At 40.2% G+C, this 24,507-nt stretch overlaps 2 protein-coding genes across 5 annotated transcripts in view; both read right to left on the bottom strand.

Annotated features, from left to right (window-relative positions):
• Positions 1-840: 840 nt before the first annotated feature.
• hao1 (hydroxyacid oxidase (glycolate oxidase) 1) lies at positions 841-4,819 on the bottom strand. The gene is made up of 8 exons (XM_057026862.1): positions 4,665-4,819; positions 3,968-4,119; positions 3,496-3,766; positions 3,249-3,421; positions 2,423-2,514; positions 1,979-2,137; positions 1,184-1,253; positions 841-1,011 (listed from the first exon to the last, which is right to left on the bottom strand). Exons 1-8 carry the CDS (start codon positions 4,799-4,801, stop codon positions 944-946), a joined length of 1,122 nt encoding a protein of 373 aa, XP_056882842.1. The 5' UTR covers positions 4,802-4,819; the 3' UTR covers positions 841-943.
• Positions 4,820-7,488: 2,669 nt separating this feature from the next.
• The window catches only part of smg1 (SMG1 nonsense mediated mRNA decay associated PI3K related kinase), a 48,563-nt gene continuing 31,544 nt past the window's right edge, over positions 7,489-24,507 (bottom strand). For 2 of the 4 annotated variants that reach the window (XM_057026846.1, XM_057026849.1), the window contains exons 37-64: positions 23,779-23,993; positions 23,444-23,598; positions 23,057-23,279; positions 22,711-22,957; positions 22,319-22,548; positions 21,970-22,218; positions 20,118-20,256; positions 19,754-19,863; positions 19,047-19,265; positions 18,734-18,927; positions 18,369-18,541; positions 17,989-18,268; positions 17,451-17,723; positions 16,467-16,701; positions 15,967-16,178; positions 15,721-15,892; positions 14,105-14,294; positions 13,272-13,549; positions 12,878-13,087; positions 12,663-12,800; positions 11,505-11,657; positions 10,674-10,853; positions 10,318-10,545; positions 9,810-10,021; positions 9,482-9,582; positions 9,150-9,326; positions 8,741-8,847; positions 7,489-8,519 (exon numbers count right to left, since the gene is read on the bottom strand). In XM_057026846.1, the coding sequence (XP_056882826.1) occupies positions 8,442-8,519; positions 8,741-8,847; positions 9,150-9,326; positions 9,482-9,582; positions 9,810-10,021; positions 10,318-10,545; positions 10,674-10,853; positions 11,505-11,657; positions 12,663-12,800; positions 12,878-13,087; positions 13,272-13,549; positions 14,105-14,294; positions 15,721-15,892; positions 15,967-16,178; positions 16,467-16,701; positions 17,451-17,723; positions 17,989-18,268; positions 18,369-18,541; positions 18,734-18,927; positions 19,047-19,265; positions 19,754-19,863; positions 20,118-20,256; positions 21,970-22,218; positions 22,319-22,548; positions 22,711-22,957; positions 23,057-23,279; positions 23,444-23,598; positions 23,779-23,993 (5,378 nt within the window). In that variant the 3' untranslated portion in view covers positions 7,489-8,441. The remainder of the gene's footprint in view (positions 8,520-8,740; positions 8,848-9,149; positions 9,327-9,481; positions 9,583-9,809; positions 10,022-10,317; positions 10,546-10,673; positions 10,854-11,504; positions 11,658-12,662; positions 12,801-12,877; positions 13,088-13,271; positions 13,550-14,104; positions 14,295-15,720; positions 15,893-15,966; positions 16,179-16,466; positions 16,702-17,450; positions 17,724-17,988; positions 18,269-18,368; positions 18,542-18,733; positions 18,928-19,046; positions 19,266-19,753; positions 19,864-20,117; positions 20,257-21,969; positions 22,219-22,318; positions 22,549-22,710; positions 22,958-23,056; positions 23,280-23,443; positions 23,599-23,778; positions 23,994-24,507) is intronic. The other 2 variants (XM_057026847.1, XM_057026850.1) reach the window with 1 other exon arrangement.

Here is a 24,507-nt window from a genome sequence, read left to right as displayed (position 1 = left end):
AATTGAATTGGATGGACAAAAAGTGTCCAATGCAAAGAACATTATCTACCAGTAGGGGACTTTCATAAAGCAATTTTCAGAATACAGAAGAAGAAGAAGCATCAAACAGGATAAAAAGGAAATAAATAACATAGGATGAAGAAAAATAATATTTAAAATTAAATTAGAAAGCATGAGCTATTACCAAGACAAGCTCTACTGATTTCTCTAAAATAGTTTTGCAGGTGGTGGACACAGACCATCTTCTCATCCTTTATGACTGTTTCTTGGATAGTTTTGAATTTTTCCAGACCCCGAACCACTGGTACTGACATCTGTGGAACTGGAACTGTGATTTCAGGGGAAAGCAGTTATCTGGTAGGACAGGTGATAATCCAGCAGGGGATATTTGGGTGAGTAACATAAAATACATGTTTGCATCCTCAAATGCTGCTTTTTATTTATGCATTTGACTTTTCCACGTCCCCATTTATACTTTATTGTATTGCAAAAGACAGCCAGTAAAGTGGTCACTTACTTCTACATTCCTGTTATAGTAAAGCTGCATAATAACAGAACTGGCCTGTGGTGACACGTCACAGGTCACATGCTGTTTGTAGCTGTTTTGCATCATACACATTTCTGTGCAACCATTTATTGGTTGACCAAAGTCATAAAATGGATTAACTAATACTTTATTTCAAAACTGTGACTGCCATACATGTCAGCTAAACACAAATAATATTGAAATAGTTCTGTAGAAAAACACATTTAAGATGACATATTTGATTTATTTATTAAGCAGTTGTTCATGCAGAGCTACTTTACTGGAACCTAGATAGAAAGAAATGAAGCAATGAAGAGGTTTGATATTAATTCAATTTATTTTCAGCAAAACTGCCATGAGTGATATAGTTTCAGAAACAAATCTAAGACACAAACAAAATTCATGAAGCTTCTTCTTTCATATCTTTGAAATGAATTCCACTCTTCTAATAAGGGATTTGGTCACCTCAGACACAGAACGGCAACCTAGACACACACACACACCCCGGATTCACTATAAATGCATGACAGTTGTACCACTATACTCTCAAAGTCCTACTTTGTGTAATGGTCATGGATTACCAAACTCAGTATATGTATGCACACACTTTGCACCTACTGGGCTACATTATAGTATATTCTATTTGGTGTGTGTTACCTGACAGGGCCATTGCAAGCTGAAGTTCTTGTTTTAGAAGTTCCAGAACTTCAACAACACCCTGTTCCCCCTGGATAATGGACAAATGTGGATTAACATTATAGCTGGAATTCACTGGCTGGTGGTCTTTAAAAATGTAAAATTACCGTACACAGACTTTTCCATTTATTGAAGGGAAAATGGCTATCTGGGTTCCTAATGAGACATCTGTGCTTCTTCAGTTTCTTGTTTTTGTTAAAATGTCAAAAACATTGTCTTATACCCCGTGACCTGTAGACGTGCATGCCTAGTATACGCACAGGCTTACATTAGCAAGCCCAGCAATTCTCCACCTTCTGCTTTTTTCTTTATTTTTCTTTTTTATGATTTCCTTTTAAGAAATAATTGCAGGAGATGGATACAAAACTACTTCCAAGTTACTGATAATCTGTTAAGTTACTGATAGCATTAAATCCCATTTCACAGTGAATCGTATATTGAGTAAATTCCAATATTAAGAAATGAGTACAGGCAATGTAAATCATCCCTGCATCAAGTACTGATTTCAAGGAATATTTGTACAGTCACAAATCCAATTTTTAAAATAATTATAAACACAATTATTTTAAAGACATCTGCATTCATTGTACATTAACTGTACAATTTTTAATAACCAATATGAACTTCGATTTTATGCCAAAAACGATAAAATTATTTCCAGCAATTGTTAAATTCTGTTATGAAAATACCAAAATGAATGCACATTTTTTTGACAGTAGTAGTGAAATAAATGTGAAAATGAGTAAAGGATGTTACCTGACAGGAGAGACCCCACAACACTGGTCGGCCAATGAAGACAGCTTTTGCCCCCAAAGCTAAGGCCTTCAGAACATCTGTTCCTCGCCTCACGCCTCCATCCATGTATACGTCACAGGCTCCCTGAACTGCCTTTACAACCTCATCTAACACATCCAGCTAACAAAACAGAAAGTTGCACGAAAATATCTTTTATTCAACTGTTCTGGTTAAATTTGACCACTGCAATTCTGCAATTGTAGGTTTCCTATTCAATAAAATACTCAGCTGCTGCTGGCACACTACACCACCTCTGAAAAATATGAAATCGGGATTGAATCCTTATGTATCTTGTGTGTATGCATCTTGAGAGTATGATCAAACAAACTACCGTAATTCACATAGGATTTAAAATGTGGTGTGAACGACAGTGACAGATGGATACAAACCCACTGTTGAACCCACCGTTGCAGGAACACCATCCAGTTGTCGAGCTCCATGATTAGACACCAAGATACCATCAACACCATAGCTCACAGCTTTAGCTGCATCGTCCCCTGTTTAGATAGACAAACTGACTGCACACACTAATAAAAAATAGTCAGCTATATCCAATAGTACTGGATTATTTACCGTTATAATAGACATATTTTGAGGGCGTAGGAAAGTTTTCAGACTCTTTTTCAGACATTTTTTTAGCAGTATGCAAACCAACAAAAGTAATTAACAGAGGCTTTGTTGGCTACACATCTGTTGGTGGGCCAAGTAGGACAGTGGACATAGGTCATCTGGGTGATGGTGTCCAATGTTTTGGGACCCAAAGCATGCAAAAAGTAATTTAAGTTAATTGCTGAGGCAACCCATCCTTCAGATACGTATATAGTTTACCTACTGGTAGATTCACCAAAAACTGCTAAATAGTATATAAAGTATACTTTGAAGAGCTCGTCAATGAGCGGATGAGTAAAGCTCGTTTTCATCAATTAAACGTAATCAATAATCATAAATGCCACATAGATATTTGGGCTGCTACACCCTGTTGATAATCAGTTCATTCAGTTAATTAAATTTTGCCTTGTTAAATGTTAAAATGGTGACAGAATCCAAATATTGAAATATTGTACTGTGATGATTCCACATGCTTTTGCATTTGTTGAGTAATATCTTGTGTACACTCGAGCCCAGGTTCAATAATCGGCCTATAATAAATAGTCATGAATTATTCACAACTGAACCTTGTGGTAAGATTTTTGCACTCTAAATTGAGTTCATTTTGAATTGTTGTGCATACCATTTAACACTCCCTTCACAATTACAGGGAGGCGGGTGTGGGTTTTTAGCCAAGTGATGTCCTCCCAGCAGAGACTGGAGTCAATAGATTTGGCAACGTAAACGGACAAGCCGCTGTCATTGCCATAACTTTCCTCAGAGAATGTCAGGGAGGCTGTGGAAAAGTTAGACAAGCTGCGGACACACAAAAGCAAAAATGAAGGCTTAAAGCAAATGTAAGGTTGTACTGCACTACTCCGAATGTGTACCTTAGATGTTGCGGCAGTTTAAAGTGATTGCGCACATCATTTCTCCTTCTTCCCAAGTAAGGTGTATCCACGGTAACAAAGATAGCCTTATAGCCCGCCTCCTCAGCTCGGTGGACCAGTGACAGTGTGAGATCTCTGTCTTTGTAAATGTAAAGCTGTAGCCACAGGACACCTTCTTTTCCTGTTGTGGTCGTCATTGCTGCCATCACTTCTTCTATTGTGGAGGTAGCCCAGGAACTAAGCATCATCCCTGTTCCAACTGCTTGGCAGGCTAGAGGTATGTATACAAATAGTTAATGTATCAGTAATTTGGTTCTGAAGACAAAATTTAAGAAATACCAAAGTAGCAAGCATTTAGAGTTTTTTTTTTATCAAACCCCTAGAAAATCATTTAAATCATTTTAACCCAAATATTGTGGTATTCACAAACAGTCAAGTTCTTTCAGTAGTAGTCAGTAGGACACTTTTGTACCCTTCGCCACGGCTGTCTCTCCATCAGGATGAGCCATCCTCTGCATTGCTGTGGCAGCCACACAGATGGGCATGCTCAGCTTTTCCCCAAGCACACAGACTGACAGATCCACAGTGGACACATTTCTCAACACCCGTGGGATAAGATACCACCTACATAAATAGAAAAATCCATCTTATCAAGAAAATCAAACTAAAGACATGTTGTGTTATCAAGACAATGTGGTGTTCCATTCAGTGATTAGAACTATCTTATATTATTATAATTATCATAATTAATTATATTAAGATATCCCTCTAGTGGATCACAATGAATTCTTCGGAGATTCATGCAAATGTGGGCTGTCGAGATCTTAAATAAGCAATGGCACAATATAATATTTCATGTAACATCATGAAATGAGAAAGAAACTTATAAAAAAAGTAAACCTTGGAACATGAAAAACCAATGATCAACCTGTTTACATGCTAGTAATACACGTGATTAGTGGCATAAATGTGCAGGACATAACATGATTAGTTTTAACATTAGCTCCATACTGTAGAAAGGGGATCAAAAACAGTATTAAAGCATACTTAAATATTTGTACTTAAATGAAATGAAAAGGACATTGAAATGGACAATGAGCGATTTCAAATTTCCTCCATGAAGATTTTAGTTTTGTGTGTGCACATTATTAGTTTATTATTATTATTACCTATCAAAAGCAGCCACATTGTCCGTCAGCGTGTTCTGGTCATCAGCTCCAGAGCGGTAGTAGTCATAAACAGCTTTAGGAAGAACTTTCTTGGCCTCCTCCTCAAAGTCAGACACACACACTCGCTGCGCTGTCATAGTTAGAATGACTTACCGTGGTGGAAATGCCACAGTAAACTACAGCTGAGGTAATTATTAACATGTATTGCTGCTTTTGGTTGTCCTGTTGCTTTATGACTTTTGCTCTGGAGGTTTACACAAGATAAAAATGGAGGCTAAACAAATCCACACACACCATCTGGAGGTCGGTTCTGTGTACTTAGTTATAAAACCTTTTGATAATACTGCATTTAATCTTTGAAACCTAGTTTATGGCAACTTCAATCAGTAATTAAATGTAAACAGAATACATTTCCCCCTCCCCCAGCTCACTTATGGCCTCTAATAATGAAATCAATTACTAAATGTAGTTTAAGTAACAGTGAAGTTTAAGGGGGGAATAAGGTGTCTTTCTGGATACTTTATAATTTTATACATTGTTTAAATAACCTTAATTTTATTTTTGCACAAGTTCTACAAATAGGATAAAACAATCCTTTTTAATCCAAGGTAGTTTTCTGTGTCAACTGGACTGGGTTTCTTCTCTTGAAGACGTTTCGCCTTCTATCCAGAAGACTTCTTCAGTTCTGTTATGAAAATACCAAAATGAATGCACATTTTTTTGACAGTAGTAGTGAAATAAATGTGAAAATGAGTATCCAGAAGGCGAAACGCCTTCTATCAGAACTGAAGAAGCCTTCTGGATAGAAGGCGAAACGTCTTCAAGAGAAGAAACCCAGTCCAGTTGACACAGAAAACTCCAGGCAGTCCAGTTGACACAGAAAACTACCTTGGATACGATGACCTGGATGATTGAGAATCTACACAGACAATCCTTTTTAATCTATTATAAATTCTCACCAATAAATATATACTGCTCAAAAAAATTAGAGGAACACTTTTTAATCAGAGTATAGCAACCTATCAGTCAAACTTCTGGGATATTGATCTGGTCAGTTAAGTAGCAGAGGGGGTTGTTAATCAGTTTCTGCTGCTTTGTTGTTAATGAAATCAACAACAGGAGCATCAGAGGGGCAACAATGAGACGGCCCCCAAAACAGGAATGGCTTTCCAGGTTGAGGCCACTTTCTTCCCGTCCTCATCTCTTTTGACTGATTTTTCCTGACTGACTTTCTACTGCTCTAGTTCTTCATTTGGCTGGATCAACATCTCTGTTGATAGCATGGTGCGGTACCTGGACGCTACAGAGGTTGCACAAGTAGTCCAACTCCTCCAGGACGGCACATCAATACGTGCCGTTACAAGAAGGTTTGCTGTGTCTCCCAGCACAGTCTCAAGAGCATGGAGGAGATTCCAGGAGACAGCTAGTTACTCCAGGAGAGCTGGACAGGGCCGTAGAAGGTCCTTAAACCCTCAGGATCGGTATCTGCTCCTTTGTGCAAGGAGGAACAGGATGAGCACTGCCAGAGCTCTACAAAATGACCTCCAGCAGGCTACTGGTTTGAATGTTTCTGACCAAACAATCAGAAACAGGCTCCATGAGGGTGGCCTGAAGGCCCAACGTCCTGTAGTGGGCCTGTGCTCACTGCCCGGCACCGTAGAGCTCGATTGTTATTTTCCATCGACCACCAGTATTGGCAACTACACCACTGGCGCCCTGTGCTCTTCACCGATGAGAGCAGGTTCACCCTGAGCACATGAGACAGACGTGAAAGGTTCTGGAGATGCTGTGGAGAACATTATGCTGCCTGCAACATCATTCAGCATGACCGGTTTGGTGGTGGGTCAGTGATGGTCTGGGGAGGCATATCCCTGGAAGGACGCACAGACCTCTACAGGTTAGATAATGGCACCCTGACTGCTATTAGGTATCGGGATGAAATCCTTGGACCCACTGTCAGAACCTACGCTGGTGCAGTGGGACCTGGGTTCCTCCTGGTCCATGACAATGCCCGACCTCATGTGGCTAGAGTATGCAGGCAGTTCCTGGAGGATGAAGGAATTGATAGCATTGACTGGCCCCCACGTTCACCTGACCTAAACCCAATAGAACACCTCTGGGACATTATGCTTAGGTCCATCCGGTGCCACCAGGTTGATCCTCAGATTGTCCAGGAGCTCAGTGATGCCCTGGTCCAGATCTGGGAGGAGATCCCCCAGGACACTATTCGTCGTCTCATTAGGAGCATGCCCCAACATTGTCAGGCATGCGTACAAGCACGTGGGGGCCACACAACCTACTGAGAATCATTTTGAGTTGCTACAATGACATTTTGGCAAAATGGACCAGTCTGCTGCATCATTTTTTCACTTTCATTCTTGGGGTGTCTTTGATTTCCCCCCTCTACTGTATAGGGTGATCATTTTCATTCCTATCAAATTATGTGGCATCATTTTGTTACTAATACATCACCTACTTTTTATCAGGAAAGATATTCAAGATCATTTCCCCCCCCCCCGTTTGGATCTGATGTGTTTTCGAAGTGTTTCTCTAATTGTTTTGAGCAGTGTATCTATCCATCCATCCATCTTCTACTGCGTTTTCCTTCATGGGGGCTACTGACTAACATACAGTCGCTCACAATAAGGTCAATTTAAGTTTGTCAGTTCACCTCTCCCTCAAATGCATGTTTGGGTTGTGGGAGGAAGCTGTAGTACTGGAGAGAACCCACATGGGTACCAGGAGAACATGCAAACCCCTAAAAGCCCCCAAGGGGATCTAAAACTGGATCTTTTACAGTTTACACAAGAGAAAGAACAAATAATTGTCAATTCAATGTTTATTTTCTATCCAACAAAATTCATTAAAAGCTTTAAGAATTTACATCTTGCACCATCACCAAAAAAGAATGTCTCCTACTAAAAGGTAAAACTAGAAGGTCAGGTTTTCTAAAATGCAAGCAAAAGAGAAGGGCAGCAAATATGCTTGAGAAAAGCAAAAGTGTCAAACAGGCAAGTCAAAGGCAAAAAAACTATCACTACACATCTACCTAAAGAATCACCAACAAGTGTTACATTAAGTTTTAAGCACAAAACACAAAGACCCTTTCTGATAAGATGACTCTTCTTCATTTTTCTTCTGGCACATGACAACATGTCAGTCGGACTTGCTGATAACAGCGTGGTTATTTTGCCCTCCTTGGAGATGGAGGTGGGAAGATACCTTCATTCTTGCCCAACTGTGTCCGATTCACAAACACTACAGAAGGGGTGGGGAGTTCAAGCACAGCATTGGTGGCTCCTAGTCGATGTGACTCAGCTGTGTTTTCCCCATCAACAGTCGGTGGAAACTTGCTTCACGTTTTGTCCCCCTTTGGTCGGTTTGCTTGGCTCAAAAGGACCAAAAGATGGTTGAAAGGGGACTGTGTATTTGAGGGGGAATGTGTTCCACGTTCAGGCTGATGAAGCCTTTGCATTTCCCCCTCCCTCAGCTGGCACTGCACCGCCTCTCACACCCCTGAAGTAAAGGTGGGACCACAGGCCCATTAAGCGCTGTGTTAGCCCAATCACCAATGGGTGGGGGAGTGTGGTTGCAGTGGTGCTATGAGGTCACTACCCCATTTTTGGTGCCCAGGAGTTTGGGAGGGCAGAAGAAGCATCTGCTTCTGATTTCCTCCCCCAGAGTGGCTGGGTACTGGTTTCGAGACAACCTAGATGCACTGGACTCTGGTGGATCTCCAAGCCTTTGCCGGACCACAGACACAAAGCAGTGTATCGATCACACCCAGGCAGTCCAGCCTTCGTATAGCTGCGCAAGGTTGTCCAGATTTGTGGCCTCTTTGATGACAAAGTCCACCTACAGAAACACAAATATAGAGACTCTAATGAAACTCACGACTCACTTGTTAGCATGCAATTATTATTATTTTGTTATACAGGATAATGAATTTTACACTTCAGTCTAATTTTATAGACAATATGATCACCTTTCCAAACTGAAATTGCACATTACTGTACCGGTACATGTAACTATGTGCATTAAGTGCTATAGGCAGGATATTCTGGATAATTATGTACCTGCTCTGTGATACTCATCCTTCTGTTCGGATCAATATCTCTTCCCTCAAGTTTGGCTTTCACTCGCTTCCACACACTGACTGCATAGGAGTTTCTCTCCTGAACAGCTGCGAAGCAACAATAAATACATTTACATTTCATCAAACTTATCGATACACGTTTAATCATTATCATATTCACTTACTGTTTAGTTGTAGAGATGTGTTGTACAGATAGGACATTATTTTGTTCCACAAACACTAATGTGTTATTTCTATTTATGGCATTTTTAGTAAAGCTTGCAAAATGACACCATGACCAGCAATATACCAATAATTAATGGTGCTCTATTAGGACTAAAATGCAATTCTCAAACACCCCCCTACTTCAAGTTAAAAAAACCAAACAAAACTATGACTAAAACTAGTACCTCGTCCAGTTTTGGGGTCACGTATGGCTCTCTTTGGGCTGGCATTGAGACACTTGTTGTTCACCAACGGAGCACTGGGCGGGGTATCAGTAGGGGTTCCGAGATTCCGCGGCAGAGCCTTGCGAACATTCTGGGAGACCGAGTCTGGCTGGGTCTTTAACCCAGTGCACCTGACAGCTGCAGTCAATGGAGAGAAAATGTCAACCTTGGTTTCTACACACAACAGCTGCTGTGAGAAAAGGCCTCAGCTATCCAAAACTACTGTTTTAAGGAAGTGTTGCTGGTTCAGAGGAACTTATGACCAGTGAATGTGACCTTTGTCATGTTTGTACCTGCTGCAAAGCTCGTCTGTATTGCAGACACTGGACTGGTGCTTTCACTTTCACGGTCAGTCACGAGTGGGGAAGCGAAGCCAACTAAGCCATTATACACACTGTAACAGAGTTGTTGACATAACAGGATTTAATTGAACCACCACAGTATTTATTTAAGGAACAGCAGCTCCCAATCTTCATATAACTTCGAGTTCAACAATCACTCAGTATTTCTTGGTAAGAATGCAAATATTTTTGTTAAAAAGTTAATGTATCATTCAGCATGAACACATCCACACCCATGAAGAGCCATGATTGGAATTCTAATAAATGCAATCAGGTTTACCTCTCACTTTGAGAGTACAGCTCCTTCAGCGTGTCAGGAATGTCTTCCAGCAGCTCAAGCTGCTCCTGACTGCGAGGCTGTCCACTAGCCTGGACCACAGTGAATAAAACCAGCTGGATGTTGTCTTGCCATGCTTTGTACTCCAGCAGAAACTGACGCACGCTACCCTCATATATCACCTCTTCACCATCTGCCAAAGCTGCCTCCTCATCCTGTATGACACAAGGTGAAGCACAGCTCAGACTCCAAACAATCTGTTGTATTTTTGAAGTGCAATTAAATGATCATTTCCATTTCATGTTGAGAAACAGTTTTCAAAATGATCTTCCTAGCTCTGCTAATTCATGAAAAAGCCCCATTGTATAATAAAATCAAACCAAATGGGAGACTCCTGAATCGTAAGCGAGTGTAATCACGAGGCCAGTGAAGATGCACACCACTCGAGCTGAACAAAGTGTTTCCATCTCTAACATACTGTTACTGTGATACATGAATCTTTGGAGTATACCTTTGCCATGGCTCTCAATAGGTGCTTGACATCTGCCAGCTGGCGGTTGTGATGGGACAGGATGGTCTTTACAGAATCGACCAGAACTTGCAGAGTCTCTGCACAGACCTCCAGCTGCTGTTCCCGCTCCTCCCGAGTGCTTTGCTCAACATTAAGCTGCTCCTCCAGTTGCTTTTGTGCACAGCTCAGCCAGTCAGGGCTGCCAATAGGCAAGTCAAGCACTGGACTCTGTCAACATCAGTATATAACACTTTAAATTACAAGAATACTGGAACAGTTTTCCCCCTCACTATCTTGCAAATGAAGAACAGGATTAATAATGGCGAGAGAATAGATGTTTTAGAAAACAAACTGACCAGCCTTTGCAACAGCTGAAGCTCAAGTGGAGACACACTGCTGCTAAACTGGGCAGCAAAGGAGCAGGTTTGCTGGCAACGTTTTAACAACTCAAAAAGTGCTGCATCCATATTCAGGGCCTCAGGTGTTCGGGTACGAAGGCCTTCAAAATTAAGGATAGTTGAGCACAGAAAAGTGACCTGCAAGAAAACAATCATGAAACACAAAACGTTTTAACACTGCTTATCTACACTAACCAGCCACTTTTTTAAGTACACCCGTTCAATTGTTTATTTACACAAATAGCTAATCAGTCAATCATGTGGCTGCAGCGCAATGCATTTAGACACGCTGACATGGTCAAGACACCTTGCTGGGGAAGAAAATGGATTTAATTACTGTGTGTTCGTGACCATAAGGCGCACTTAAAAGTCTTAAGTATTCTCCAACATGGACGGGCGCCTTATAACGCAGTGCGCCTTATATGTTAAATACAGAAATAGCGACCGTAGCTGAGACTGCGCCTTTTAATACAGTGCGCCTTATTGTCGCTAAAATACGGTAACTTTGAACATGACATAGTTGGAGGGAGATCAGCTTGTCAGAGTATTTCAGAAACTGCTGATTCAGAAGTTGGGACTTTCACACACCCCATCTCTAGCGTTTACAGAGAATAATGTAAAAAAAAAAAGAAGAAGAAGAAAATATCCAGTGAGCAACAGTTATGTCAATGGAAACGTGAGAGGAAAAAGAAATCCAACTTTTTACTAGCAAGGTATACCTAATAATGTGCCTGGTGAGTGTACATGGTGCTATGAAGGCTTGGGGATACTGCTTGCATTTCATCCTACCTGGCTGGTGCGCTGGTTTTCTCTGGCCACAATTGCACGTCTCTCAGTGATGGTCATCTCAAAGTCTTGCAGTACTGGGGCCAGTGCTGGATTGGCTCCACCTGCCCACTTTAGTCGTTGCTCAATGCTAGCCTCCAGTGACGCCAACTTCTCCTGGAATTATAACACAGTCCAAATTGGATTTATTTTCATGTAGGTGAAGATGTTTCACATTACTAGGAAGTTGCCTTAGTGATTTGGTGCATGCATAAAATGAATAAAAGAATGAGCAGAATGGATGAGGTAAAATAAGATAGGTTAGAAATTGAATTATGTTAAGTACAAGAAAATTGTTAAAAACACACAAAGCAAAACAACACAACGCAAGGTAATAAAAAGATGTTTAATGTAAGTTACTTGGCCAAACCACCTGTGATACAAAAGACTGTAAACACAAAAGTTAGGACTGACTGCAGACATGGAAATGATGAGTATTACCAACAATTTTTCTGATCGATATTATTTCCTAGCATGAGGTGATCCAGTTTGCTATTCTTAACCGTGGATGAATGTTAATGCTTCTTATACTTACTGATTACTAATGATTATAATTTTAGGTATTTTACCAGCTCACCGCATGTGTTGCTGGAATGTAAAACTAGAAAACAAAGAAGTGAACTCTCGGCTTAAAATGAGATTTATATTATTTCCCAGCCTGCAATTGATTCGCATCATCAAAACATTTTGTAGGACTGGATTCTGGTACCCTCTGGTCAATATCTTAAATATCAAACCTACGCAGCCTTCTGTGCAACCGTTAGGGAACGAGGTGGAGACAGGGGATGTGATTATTAGAGAGAAGATAATGTGTGTACGCATGACGGGGCAGTGCGCGCCTGAACACTCCACACACAGAATCGGAAAACAGAGAATGTGTTCATATTTTAAACTCTTGGAATTTTTTTTTAGAAATAATTGATACACAAATAATAATTTCTAATTTGATGACCAAACTGAGACACTGAAAGCAGAATGCCAAGAACCACAGACCTGTTACTTAGACAGTAGTGCATGCGTACGAGTACCAAATAAACTACAGCTTACTACTAGTAATAGTACAGTTATTGTACCCACTCATAGGATCAGGACATTTGATAAATATAATATATAGATACTGACCTGAACAGCAACTATGGCTCCCTCATCCTGACTCAGCTTGTAAAGTTTTTTCTTCATGTTGCTAAGAATGATGGTACGAGGTGGAATGCTTACACCTAGAGGCTGATTTCTGGGGCCCAGAATATCCTCATGATGCCACTGGTAAGACACCAAGAGAACACGTAAAGCCACAGTCAATAAACATCATTTAATAACAAACATCTTGCAGACTGTACCTGAAACATGGCGATATGCAGCTGGCTTCGCTGCAAACTGGCCTTGGCAGCCTCCAGGTGGGCATCCAGTCTTCTGAGTAGGTCTAGTTTCTTCCAAGCTGTATCATAGGAGGAGGCCAATACAGTGGCTCTGTTCAACAACAGCTGGGAAACCCGGCCTGAAGCTAGGCTCTGCTCCACTGCCGTCTTACAAAGTTCATCCAGAGAAACCTTGAGTTTTAATACAAAGTACAGGAAGAGGGACAACAGTTGTTATAAACTTGTGCTGTAAGTCACTGGCAGCTTGGTAATAGGGGGGGCTACAGCATCACCCCATTCAACAAAAATGCTCATAATATCCCATAACTCTGGTAATGGTCTATTCTATCATAAGGTGATACCAACTCATGCATACCTTTCTCTCAACACCAAAGTCTTTGGCCTCCACCAGGGAAACAATATCCAGCCCAAGAGAAGAGAGGGCGCTGCACAGAACTAGGCTTAGTGTTTGGCTGGGCAGACCCATGAGCATCTGTCGGACAAACTCAGCTGTGAAGGCCTTAATTGGATGGGTCATCTTTTCTTCACTGACCACTGGCACACCCAAGTCTGATGCAGTGGGCAGCTGGTAGAATGACTTCCCCGATCCTACTGGCCCATTTGTTAAGAGGTCCTCAGTTGAAGGACAGGTACCTGAAAACACGCAATCTTTGGTTACCAATTTTAGTAGGCCTTGAAAAAAAAGTTGATTCATTCTGTGGTTTATTTTTATTTCAATACACTTTGTCCCCCCAAAGGCAGTGAAGCTGCTTTCACATTCATTGTGGATTACATTTTAATATTCACAAACATTCCTACAGTCATAAAATGATATACGCAATAGCACACTTTAAATGTAGTGAGTCCCCATAGCTATGCGATTATGAGACTAGAAGTATTATATTACTGAAAAGAGGAGGCAGATTGTGTCAGAACGAACCAAGAAGCTTCTTTGTCTGTTCTATTTCCTACGCTGTCATATGCAGGCAAGAACCACAATTAAGATGGGGCCTTGGGTTGATAAATGTTCTTTAGCTGGACTAGGACTACTCTCTGGTGCCACAATCTTCCTGGATCCATTCCATTCACTGAGATACAACCTGTGCCAGCAGAGTGAACAATGCATCTCCCCACTGAGAACAACTGAAACTGGAACACATGTTCAAGTTCTTGTTCTCATTGTGCCAAAAACTAAACAGGAAAACTTACCAGAGATAGTTTGGGCAAATGTGGCACAAAGCTTGAAGAAATCCCTAATGGTCTGCAGTCTTTTGAGGAAGAATACCTCTTCCATGAGTTGTCTCTGACTCCGATTCTCAAAGAAATAGAGCTGTGCGGTCCGAGCTTCCCTCAAAGAATCTATTTTTTGCCAGGCTGAAGGCACCTCGAGACAACTCAGCTGAAGATGTGGCAGGAAAACAAATATGTGTTAATTGCAAGATAAATCAGATGAGTTTCAAGACAATAGACATTGTATACCATTTTTGTTTTATTATTTATAACACAAAGTTAGTCTGTTAGTCTTATCTGTCAGACCATGCCTATATTTGGTCTAAATTAGTAGTGTAATTACTTAACTAATTAATTCACTATCAAGTTACCCATTTATTTAACAAATTACTGAAATTAATATATGAAAAAACTAACCAGCTAATAGGTTACTGAGAGTAAAAAAAGGCAATAATCATAGTAAACAAGTAGGTTTGGATTCCTGCACGAGCATCATCCACTCTAAAAAGTTCCAGTGGGTCAGGGCAGGACTAAAAGCACTCTATTCACTATTTCTTAACACTCTATTCACTATTTCTTAACATGCATAGATGCAGCCATTTGTGAAATAGTACAGAATAGCAACAAACTGACCCATGCTGAAGTCCTAAAAACAATTACATGCCAACTGTTTCTATAGCTTCGCCCCTCTATACACAACTATGAAAACCAACATAACTTAATATGTAGACATATGTATTATTTTAACACTTTAATCAGTAGTGAGTTTCTCGCTGTTGTGCCTTTTTGCAGGTGTTCTTTGTAAAAAAGTAACCGTTGATTAATTCAAATCAAGTTTAATTAGCTCTGCAAAAGAGGTGACACAACAGCCGGTGTTTCTTTGTCTTGAAAGTTATCATTGAATTTTAGTTCATTCTCGGGAAATATTGATAAAGAAGAACTCACTAAATTCTGTTTCAAATGGACTTTAATGTTCCAAAGATCAAACAACCTGTTGTGTTAACTATCCTTGTGTTACTACTGTTTGTATACATATATACTATACTATGGGTGTAAGCTGCAATATGTGAGGAAAATTAGGTGCTGGGAAGAGGACTGTGCTCCCCTTTTTCCTAGTATTGTATCTGTTACAGTCAAGATTGTCTCTGGGCACTTTAGAGAACCCTGGCCACCCTATGGTAACCTTGTTTGTGCTGTATGACTGGTGTTTAGTTACTGTGTGGTGGATCCAGAGAACCTCCAAAAGACAAAACTCCTAAATCCCTGTAGAGTTCTGTGTAGCGCCTCCAGTTAAATGAAATTAATTTTGCTATACAAACAAAATTAAATACACAAAGAATAACATTAAAGCAACTTAAATCCATATGACTACCTGTATTACATACAATATTCTATAAAACTATATCTGATATTGCTGTTTGATTGTCCAAAACAGAGCCACTGAGTAATGGAATGATTACTTCAATTTGTGGTCCTTTTCATATAGCTCAGCATACATTTTGTGTTTCTGTGTAAAAAAAATGTGGTCCCAAGTGGACCAGACCACCTCTGAACAACAATGCAGTTTTCTCTTATTAAAACAACACAAACAATACCTTCTCTGTGAGCTGCATAAATGCATTCTCTAGCTGGGTGAACATTCCATCAAACGCCACCAACAACATTTGTCCTGGGGACATCTTTGGTGTGTCGTGACCTGGTCCTTCCGTGTTCCGAGGCTGGATCAGCCCAGAGTACTGAGCACGCAGTAAACTGAAATGACAATGGCTGTGATTGATGACAAATGCTCTAGCTGTTTTTCAGGAGACCAGTCCTGTGTCTGATTCTAAAGATATGCTTACCTTGTAATGTGAAGCAAATGGTTGTGCCCATCTTGGTCGAACCGCATAGTAGATTGCAGACTGTCAACCAATCCCTGCAGTCCAAGACCATCAGAGCTCTGCTCCACCAGCTGCTCTATCTCCACCAACATGGACTCGAGAGTGGGCTCTCCTTTTATCATACAACACAAAGCTTCTGGAAAGATGATCTGTCGAAAATTGGTGTTTAGTTCCTATGTGGGAAAAAAAAAGAATAATGAATATTAAAATCCAGGATTATCCGTCTCAAGATTACATTTGTATAAATCAGTGCTACGCAACTAACTTGGACACAGCACACGCAGTCCACATATGGTCCCTTACGCAATGTAATACTGTCAACACAAAGCTGTAAAATCCTATGCATATCTGTTGTCCCAAACTTGCACCAAGTATAAGCTACTCCTCTACAAGGGACTGCTATCATGCATAGGTCTCAGTTTTCCAATATGAATCATCTTCCCATGCAAAAGGTGACCTACTTGTAAGCAGGTATATACAACATTGGCCAGATAAACAGCTTGGATGGTGTCTGAGAGGGCAGGCAGTTCCAGATCATGTTGTACAAGTTGGCAGCGTTGTAGAAGTGTTGTCAGGCCACTGACATTTCCAAACATACTACAGAGCTCCTCCAGGAACCATGTCCCATCTCGAGACTTTAAGTCAATAAGCTGTTCTCCAGCATTGGCTGCAGCAGTTTCCATAACCAGATTTCTTCTGGAGAATAAGAATGGAGAGAGTTCATTAAAGTCATTTTACTATAACTGGTCAGAGGTCCCATTTTATATTATTAAGCAAAAAAAAAAAAAAAATTAAGCTGCTTTTTCACTGAACTTTACCCATTAAAGTTCAAATTACAGAAATATTTTTTCATTGTATTGTTGGCCAGTTTTTTTCTTTCGGTCAATTAAGATTAAAGTATTTTTTTGTGTTAATTTAAGATTTTTTAATTTATGACAAAAGCAATATAAGGGTTAAATAGGAAAATGCTTGAGGTAAATACAACTTATCAGAGGCTGTTTCATTGGTTACTATCACAACATTTTCCATCTCTGGTTAATGATTAACCTTTTTGTTCTTTCCTCCCATGGTTGAAATGCAATTTGTGGGATGTCAGTGTAAAATTGTTCAAGATTCAAGATGTACTTTATTGTACTTTTTTATAGTGTCATCTCTCTTAATAATCAACGATGTTGAGTTTCTTCAAAATGTCCTACCCAGTAACCATAAAGTAATTGTTTGCAGGTGAGTTGTAAACATACCATACTGAATCTCAAGTACTCAATAAGTCATGACAATTAAACCCTGGAATTTTGTAATGAAAAAAATTGCATATGTTACAAATAAATTTGGGGTATTTTAATGCTTTGGAAGCATGTCAGTAATTTGAACCTGTAACACTGTATATTATCTTGCACAAGTAGACCAACATCATAGTGAAACATAGAATGAAAGATGTTTTAAACCTGCACAGTGTACACAGGAGAGAGGTGATGATTCCTGCCAATCCCAGAGAACCATACTCTCTGTTCTCATGTAGAAAACCTGTGATACAGTGGTCAATCTCCTGTACTTGATCTTCGCACACTGCCACAGTCGTTCCCTCGGCCTTGAGCCGCTCTGCCTGATGCATCACTCGATCATTGGTTTCTGCCATCTGATGTTGCAAAGTCAACTCCACACTTGACAAAAACTGGCAGATAGCTGCAGAAGGCTGAGGTGCAAAGAGTATCTCATATCTGTAAAGGCAAAAAAAAGTGTGGCCATGATTATATGTTTAACCAAATTTTATCAATAGTGAACATTTAAGCGACTTCAGAAACACATTTTAGGTTTCATTCTAAATGCTGTGCCTTACTGCAAGGAGCAATGGAAACCTCCTCTAATTTTAAATTTCAGTGAACAAAAGGTAGCAGATGAAGAAAATGGGGCCAAAGACCATTTACATTCCCATAAATTATGCAAACACTATACTATAAAAGCCTTCTGCAGTTTTTTTCTTACTGTCTGTAGATATGCTGGCACTGCTCCACCGTCATGTCTGTCAACAATTCCTCTAACCAGGCCTTCCACTGCTGGACTCGATGGAGCCGCAAAGTACCTCTTGGGTACAGTAATGCTACTGTTGCGTAGCTGTGCAACTGCTCTAGGCAACCACGAAGGGCCCCACGTCGCTGCTGCAGCAAAGTGCTCAATTCTGCTTCCAAGTTCTCACACTGGGTGATCAAATGGGCCTGGCCTGCATTCTGTAGGAAGGCTGTAGCAGGTACATAGCTGGGAGGACCTGGATACATTTGATAGCAATCAACAAAGTGAAACCTTGTGAAGACGCACTTGGTTTTATTTTACTTTTTTTGGGGGAGGAGGAAGGACAAGAAACTAACCCAAATCTATGGGGCAACTGTTGTCTTGAAGCAAAGTGGCCAGCTGGGCAGCTTCCAGGTTGGAGAAAGCTGCCTGGTACTGGGAAATCCACTGGTCAAGGTCAGTGAGTTTGCTTTGAATGGCCTCCTGCATCGTTCGCTGCTGTGACTGAAGCCGAGTGTGTTCAGAGTACCTGTGTTTGCAGAACAAATTAGTAAGTATCATTGATACCTTATCGACAGTTGTTGAAAACATAACATTTTTTGGCAAATATTTTATAATCTCATATCACTGGTCAGAAAAGTTGTTATTAGTCAATTCATACATTGCATAAAATCACAAAATCAAAGATTTTGAAGTAAATTTCTAGAGCACAATTGCAGACCTTTGCTCCAGGGTAAGAATAAGATGGTCTGGATGGTTCTCTGCTCCTTCTAGGAAGGTTATCTCTTCTTGAAGTTTGTCCTGCAGTTTCCCACCCTGGCAGAGCAGCTCCTGCAGAACCAGGTACTCTTCCACAGCCTCTTCCACTTGTGGCAACACTGCCAGCATTTCATCACGATTTTTAAACCAATTCACCTACAAACATTACACAGAAGGACCTAATCGCATTTAAATAGCTTTGAACTTTTATTATTGTGAACATATTAATAATAATAAAAATAATATGAGTTCAGGAAACAATCAGGTGGACTGACCTTAATCTCAGCTACCCTGGATGAGAAAAGAGAGCGTGTAATGTCCCTTTCCATCTCCCTTTTGCTCTGCTTGTTTTCAGCTTGTTGGCCTCCTCCTCCATAAACAGCACCAGCAAAACCCACTTCCCCACCAGCAGTCCAGTCCACAAGGGGATCGTAGACAAAGGCCTCCAGCAGGGTCAACAGGGTCTCTCTGCCACGACGCATGATCTGAAGAACCTGAAAAGGCACATTTATATGAAACATTGTGCAAAATAATCTGCTAGTCACTTTATAGAGGTTTGAGGAATGAATCGAGAGATTGAACAGTTTCCATTGCAATTGACTATGAATTTTAGAGAAGGACCAATATTCTATGGTGTGATAAAAATGATGAAAAAGAAATCATTATCTGTATGGTAACTGTTATAAGCCAGGCAAACATAATCACAGAATGCCAAAGGGAGGGCATTGATGGCAAATATGTACAAAATTTTCTGTAGTTAAGTCTTTATCAATATCTAGTTATTGTGGTGTGGTGTCAACTGTACATTACTTAAAATCTCAAATTAAACTAGAAGTCATGTAAAAAAAAAACTGCTTGGCACAGTGGACATGGTGCCATTTCTGAAAATACCAGTAGTAATGTGTGTGTCAATGTCAGACAACGACCATGATGCTAATATACAGTAATGTCAACTGGAAGCCCTTGCACCCTTATCAATGACCTGTTCACAGGACAGCCTGAAGATGCCCTCCACACCGGTGACACCCAGAGCAGTCTCAATGTTGTGGGTCATCCTGAATGGGACTTTCTCTGGCACTCGTAGACTCTTCCCTAGCAACAGGAAACGAAAAAACAAAAACCAATGGTAATTTTGACATTTCGATTACATGCATAAATGCATAAAATGCTCCTTAAATTTCTGGTAGGAAAAAATGCATTCTTTTGTTCACCAGGGAGAGCCACTTCATCATTTGGTACCCTCAAATTGAAAGAATTGTAAGGAGTTTGAGGATGATTGTGACTCTCCATCTCTTTGTGTTATTTATATTGAGAATTTTTTCATGGATTCAAGTTCTAAAACTGACCTTTCTCAAAGCATACATTGTAGTCAATGTGCACCACCTCTCCTGTGGTCATGTCAATCAACACATTGTCTAGGTGACGGTCACCAAGGCCAATGATATAGCCAACCATGGACATGACAGCAGTGGACCTGGCATAAGACTGCGATATTAAGACAAAAAAGAATGAGTATCAGCTTAACTTGTATATTATAACAAAAATGTGATTCTTATGTAAACACCATAAAGTAACAAAATTATCATATTGGAATTGGTGAGTTATAGTGGCAAGAAAACATATGGGAACCTTTTACAATGATCTCTTTCTGCATTACTACATCAAAAACAGTGATTTAATTGTCTTTGGTGGCAGAAATGATCTAAAATAATAAAAGAATTTCTAATCTTTCACACCTTTATTGTAAACCACTGTAAAAACCTCAGTGCTAGTGGAAAAAGTATGAACGGACCCAAGACAATGACCTCAAAAATGCTAATTAGGAGATACGATTTTTCTTAGAATGGCATCCCAAGATCAAAATTATATCTTAGATTCTAAAAAAAATAATTTTATTCTTCAAATCTTAAAAATAGAGTTATTCAAGTTATTCAAGAGTTATTCAAGGGCCACAAGAGAGCTCCTAAGGTGAAAAAATTCTTTAGAGGAGTACTTTTAAGTAGCTCCAGCATGTCTGAAACAGAGAAGTGGCTGAAAGACAGAGGAAGGAAAGATATTCTATACTGAACGTATACAGTACAGTCATTTAACATGGTGCTACCGGCTTGATTGTGCAGGGATAATGTGGCATTTTTGCTTTGTCCTTTATTCCCTCTTATCTTTTATTCATAATAGGCCTGAGCTTTAGCCTGCCCCCTTTTCGTTCAGTGCCATTCCTTAATGTATTTTTTTCAATGTATTATCTTGGAAGTATGTCTGTTGAGGGGCTGGGGTTAGTATTTTGGTCATGTTGCCAAAGCAAACATTTTTTAGGAGGCCAGCAATCAAAGAAATGGCTGCATCCACCATTAATATCAAATAGATTAAGTGAAATTACCAGCATGGCAAATAAACATAAATCAATAATCAGCACATGAATGAGTTATGTTCAAACATTTTAAAGCTGTATAACAAATTGTACAAAAGAATTCTCAAAGTGAAAAAGAATTTTATCCTCATGACATAAAATAATTTTCACAATTAGACATTTTTTAGTACAGTCTAAGTTCTAGAATCAGTCGATTTCACTGTCCATTTATTACAAGGTGCAATCACACCTTTGAGAAGATTGCTTCATACTTAGCAACAGATCACCTACACCTCCCCAATAAAATAAATATTTCTGTCCCCTCCTCAATCCAAGTTGCTCTAAGAAACATCCTGAATCACTCTTAAGTGAAGATTCCTTTTGGAAATTTTTAGGCCAACTTAGGAGTTGAGAGGCCTCTGAAAATTTGGCCCCGGAGTGTTAAGAAAAGGAGTTTGGAGGTGTTCCTTGATTGATAAAAACCACTCGAATTTATTTCATACACGACTAATGCTATTTTGTGAGCTCTCTTTCAATTTAATGGAATCAAGAATCTGATTTAAATAAAGCTGGAAAGGGTTACAAAGTGATATTAAAAATTAAGAGAAATTCAGTAGTCTACAGTGAACAGTAAACAAGCTACAAATGGAGACACTATAGGACCGGGGTTACTATACTGAGAAGAGGACGTCCAGGCAGAATGACCCTAATGGCACAGCAGAACGTCCTCAGTGACATAATGAAATATTAATGCAGAAAACCATGAAATTCCAAACGGATTTAATGATTATTCTTGCCATTAAATGTAATCTTCATTCACTCATTAAATTGAGCTGTAGAATTTGAGTTACCTGAGTTACTCTCCACCACTCACTTGGCGTGGTGCAGGAACACCACAGCTCTTTAGCAAGCAAGTTGGAAGGTGTAGCCTCCATCAACTCTTTTAGCACCTCTTTCATGACACTTAGAGGCCAATCTCGTCGCGTCACGTCCAGGCTGAGCCCCACTGCCTTCAGAGCTGGCCCAATGCGGCTGTAGTACAGTTCACTTGGGCGAGGTACTGGAGGGATTGGCAGCTGTTGCTGCAATGAATCTTGGCCCTGATAAAGACAAAGGACAAAATATTCCCATACCACTATGCATTTCTAATTTTATCTAATCTTAAAGATGTGTATCAACCACTGCTGCTGACAAGGATACCTTCTGGGTCTGGAGCACAGCCTCCCTTTGCTGCCAGCGTTTGTAGAGGCCAAACAGTGGTGTGGCTCCATCCACCCACTGAATAAGCCCTGACCTGGTTCCAAGCGGGGTGACAGAGTAGTGGCAGGCATGGAATTGAGGCTGCTCTTGCTGGTTAATCTTGGTGAACATGGTATTGACAATGGACAGAAACTGCATGATGCGCTCATCCAAATGTAAATCCTCCAGACCTAAGACAAAATGTTATTTTATCACAACTTACAGTCTTCATAAAGGAAGGTTTAAATGATTCCCAAATACAGTATAGACAGTAAACACATTTAAGAAAAAGGTAATAATTTAACAAACACACTGATTTCATATGTTTTCACTGCTACGGCCACATGTTTTACCTTTAAAGAGGTATGGGTAATGTCGTCCATCTGAGCCCATGAAGAAGAGCTTTTTGGGCTTGGTCTTAGTGGGTAGAATGGTAATGGTATTGCCTATGCTTTGTATGGTGATAGCGTCTGATGCTGACACCTCACCAGGCAAGGCCATTTCTGTCTTCGTCATTGACACAAGATGAGGACTGATCTCCTCCAGGTGAAGCAGGTAGCTAGCTCGCTTTTGGGCACGCTGCTGCAGGCTCAACATGATCTGACCAACAAAAGTATTTCTCAGTAATATCAACAAAAACACCTTTATGTAATATCAACACAGTCATGATTGTCTCAACAGAATATACAAACCAATCACCTGTTTAAAGGGAAGCCAGCTGCTGGCAGGGTTGGCGGGGTTATTAGGGTTTCTCAGTCGTTCAAGGGCAAATATGATATCACTCCCGTAAGTCTGCTGGAACCACACTTCATGTGGTGTCTCTGCAGGGGCTGCAGTGATACTGCAAACGTGATCCAGAGCAAAAACCACAGGACGCATCAAAGCAGAGTGTTTTTCCCGCATGATAGCAATCTTTTCATCCCTGCAACAGAGTAAAAAAATACAGACTTGAAAGCCTTCATAATAGGCCTCCAAACAAAATAAATCAGCAACAAAGATGATTACAAATGACATAGGTAATCATGTTTTTTGTCTCACTCAAATCCAGTGGTATTGTTCCAAGTAGCTTTGTAAATGTGGCATTACCTGCGCAGTGTGGCGTTATTCTGAACCCTCTTAACCTCATCCTCGAGCTGCTGGATCCTACGAAGGACATGCATATGTTGCTGTTGCAACACACCGAGCCACAATTCATCCCAGAGTAAGGTGACTCTGCGTAGTTCACCCACCAGCTGTTGGACCTGCTCAGCACACATATGAGGTTAGCGCCAAATCAATCTCAAGACTGAAACTGACTTAAACGTAATTGGGTACACTGATTTAATCAATGTATTGGATTAAATCATTGTGGAGCTGTACATTTAAATTAATTTAGAAACTATTTCATCATAATGTCTAAATGGCTTTGTTTACAAACCAACCTGAAGCACCATGGCAGGATTTGCAATGGACAGTTTTTCCACTATCTTGCTGTAACAATCCTGCATCATGGCTTGGTCTTGACTGGAGTACAAGTTTGCTAGTTCTGCTTTTGGCGCTCCATCTGGTCCGTTGCCATCAGCCTGCTCCTCTCCTACAATGCCCTCTCCCTGCATACTTCCCAAAAACGTGGGAAGTGCTGAAGGTAGTTGATTTCCTGTCAATTAAACAGTAACCTAATTATATTTTCCACCAGTGGCACAGATCACTTACTAACCATAATGGCTAAATAAAAGCATTAGTATTCGAGAGTAATTTCATGTTATTTGTAATAATGTTATCATGAGCCATTTGTAGGTCTATAAATGGGGTGTTTTAGCATGAACAAAGGGTTTAACAAGGTATGTCACCTTTTTTGCCCACGAGTTCAAGCCAATTGGTATCGAGTATCTGTTGATACCACATCCCAAAATGGAAGTTACCTGCTTTGAGGTATGAGTTCACTTGGAAAAAAGTTGTGAAACTTTGTGGAAAGGCCAAAACTGGTAAAAACTACTATTGGATTGGGTACTCAAATAGCAGACAATTGAACTGTGCCACAGCCCAGTGAGCATGTGAGGGCCTGCTCAACGATGTTTGCAGATTTAAGCTTATAAAAACATACTATTTTTATAACAAAATATAATCAGACAGACATTAACTGGCTGGCACAGTGACTTTGCCTGAGTTGC

The sequence above is a fragment of the Takifugu flavidus genome, chromosome 3, assembly GCF_003711565.1.
Source record: "Takifugu flavidus isolate HTHZ2018 chromosome 3, ASM371156v2, whole genome shotgun sequence".
NCBI classification, from domain to species: Eukaryota; Metazoa; Chordata; class Actinopteri; order Tetraodontiformes; family Tetraodontidae; genus Takifugu; species Takifugu flavidus.
This window is presented reverse-complemented; position numbering and strand designations above follow the sequence as displayed.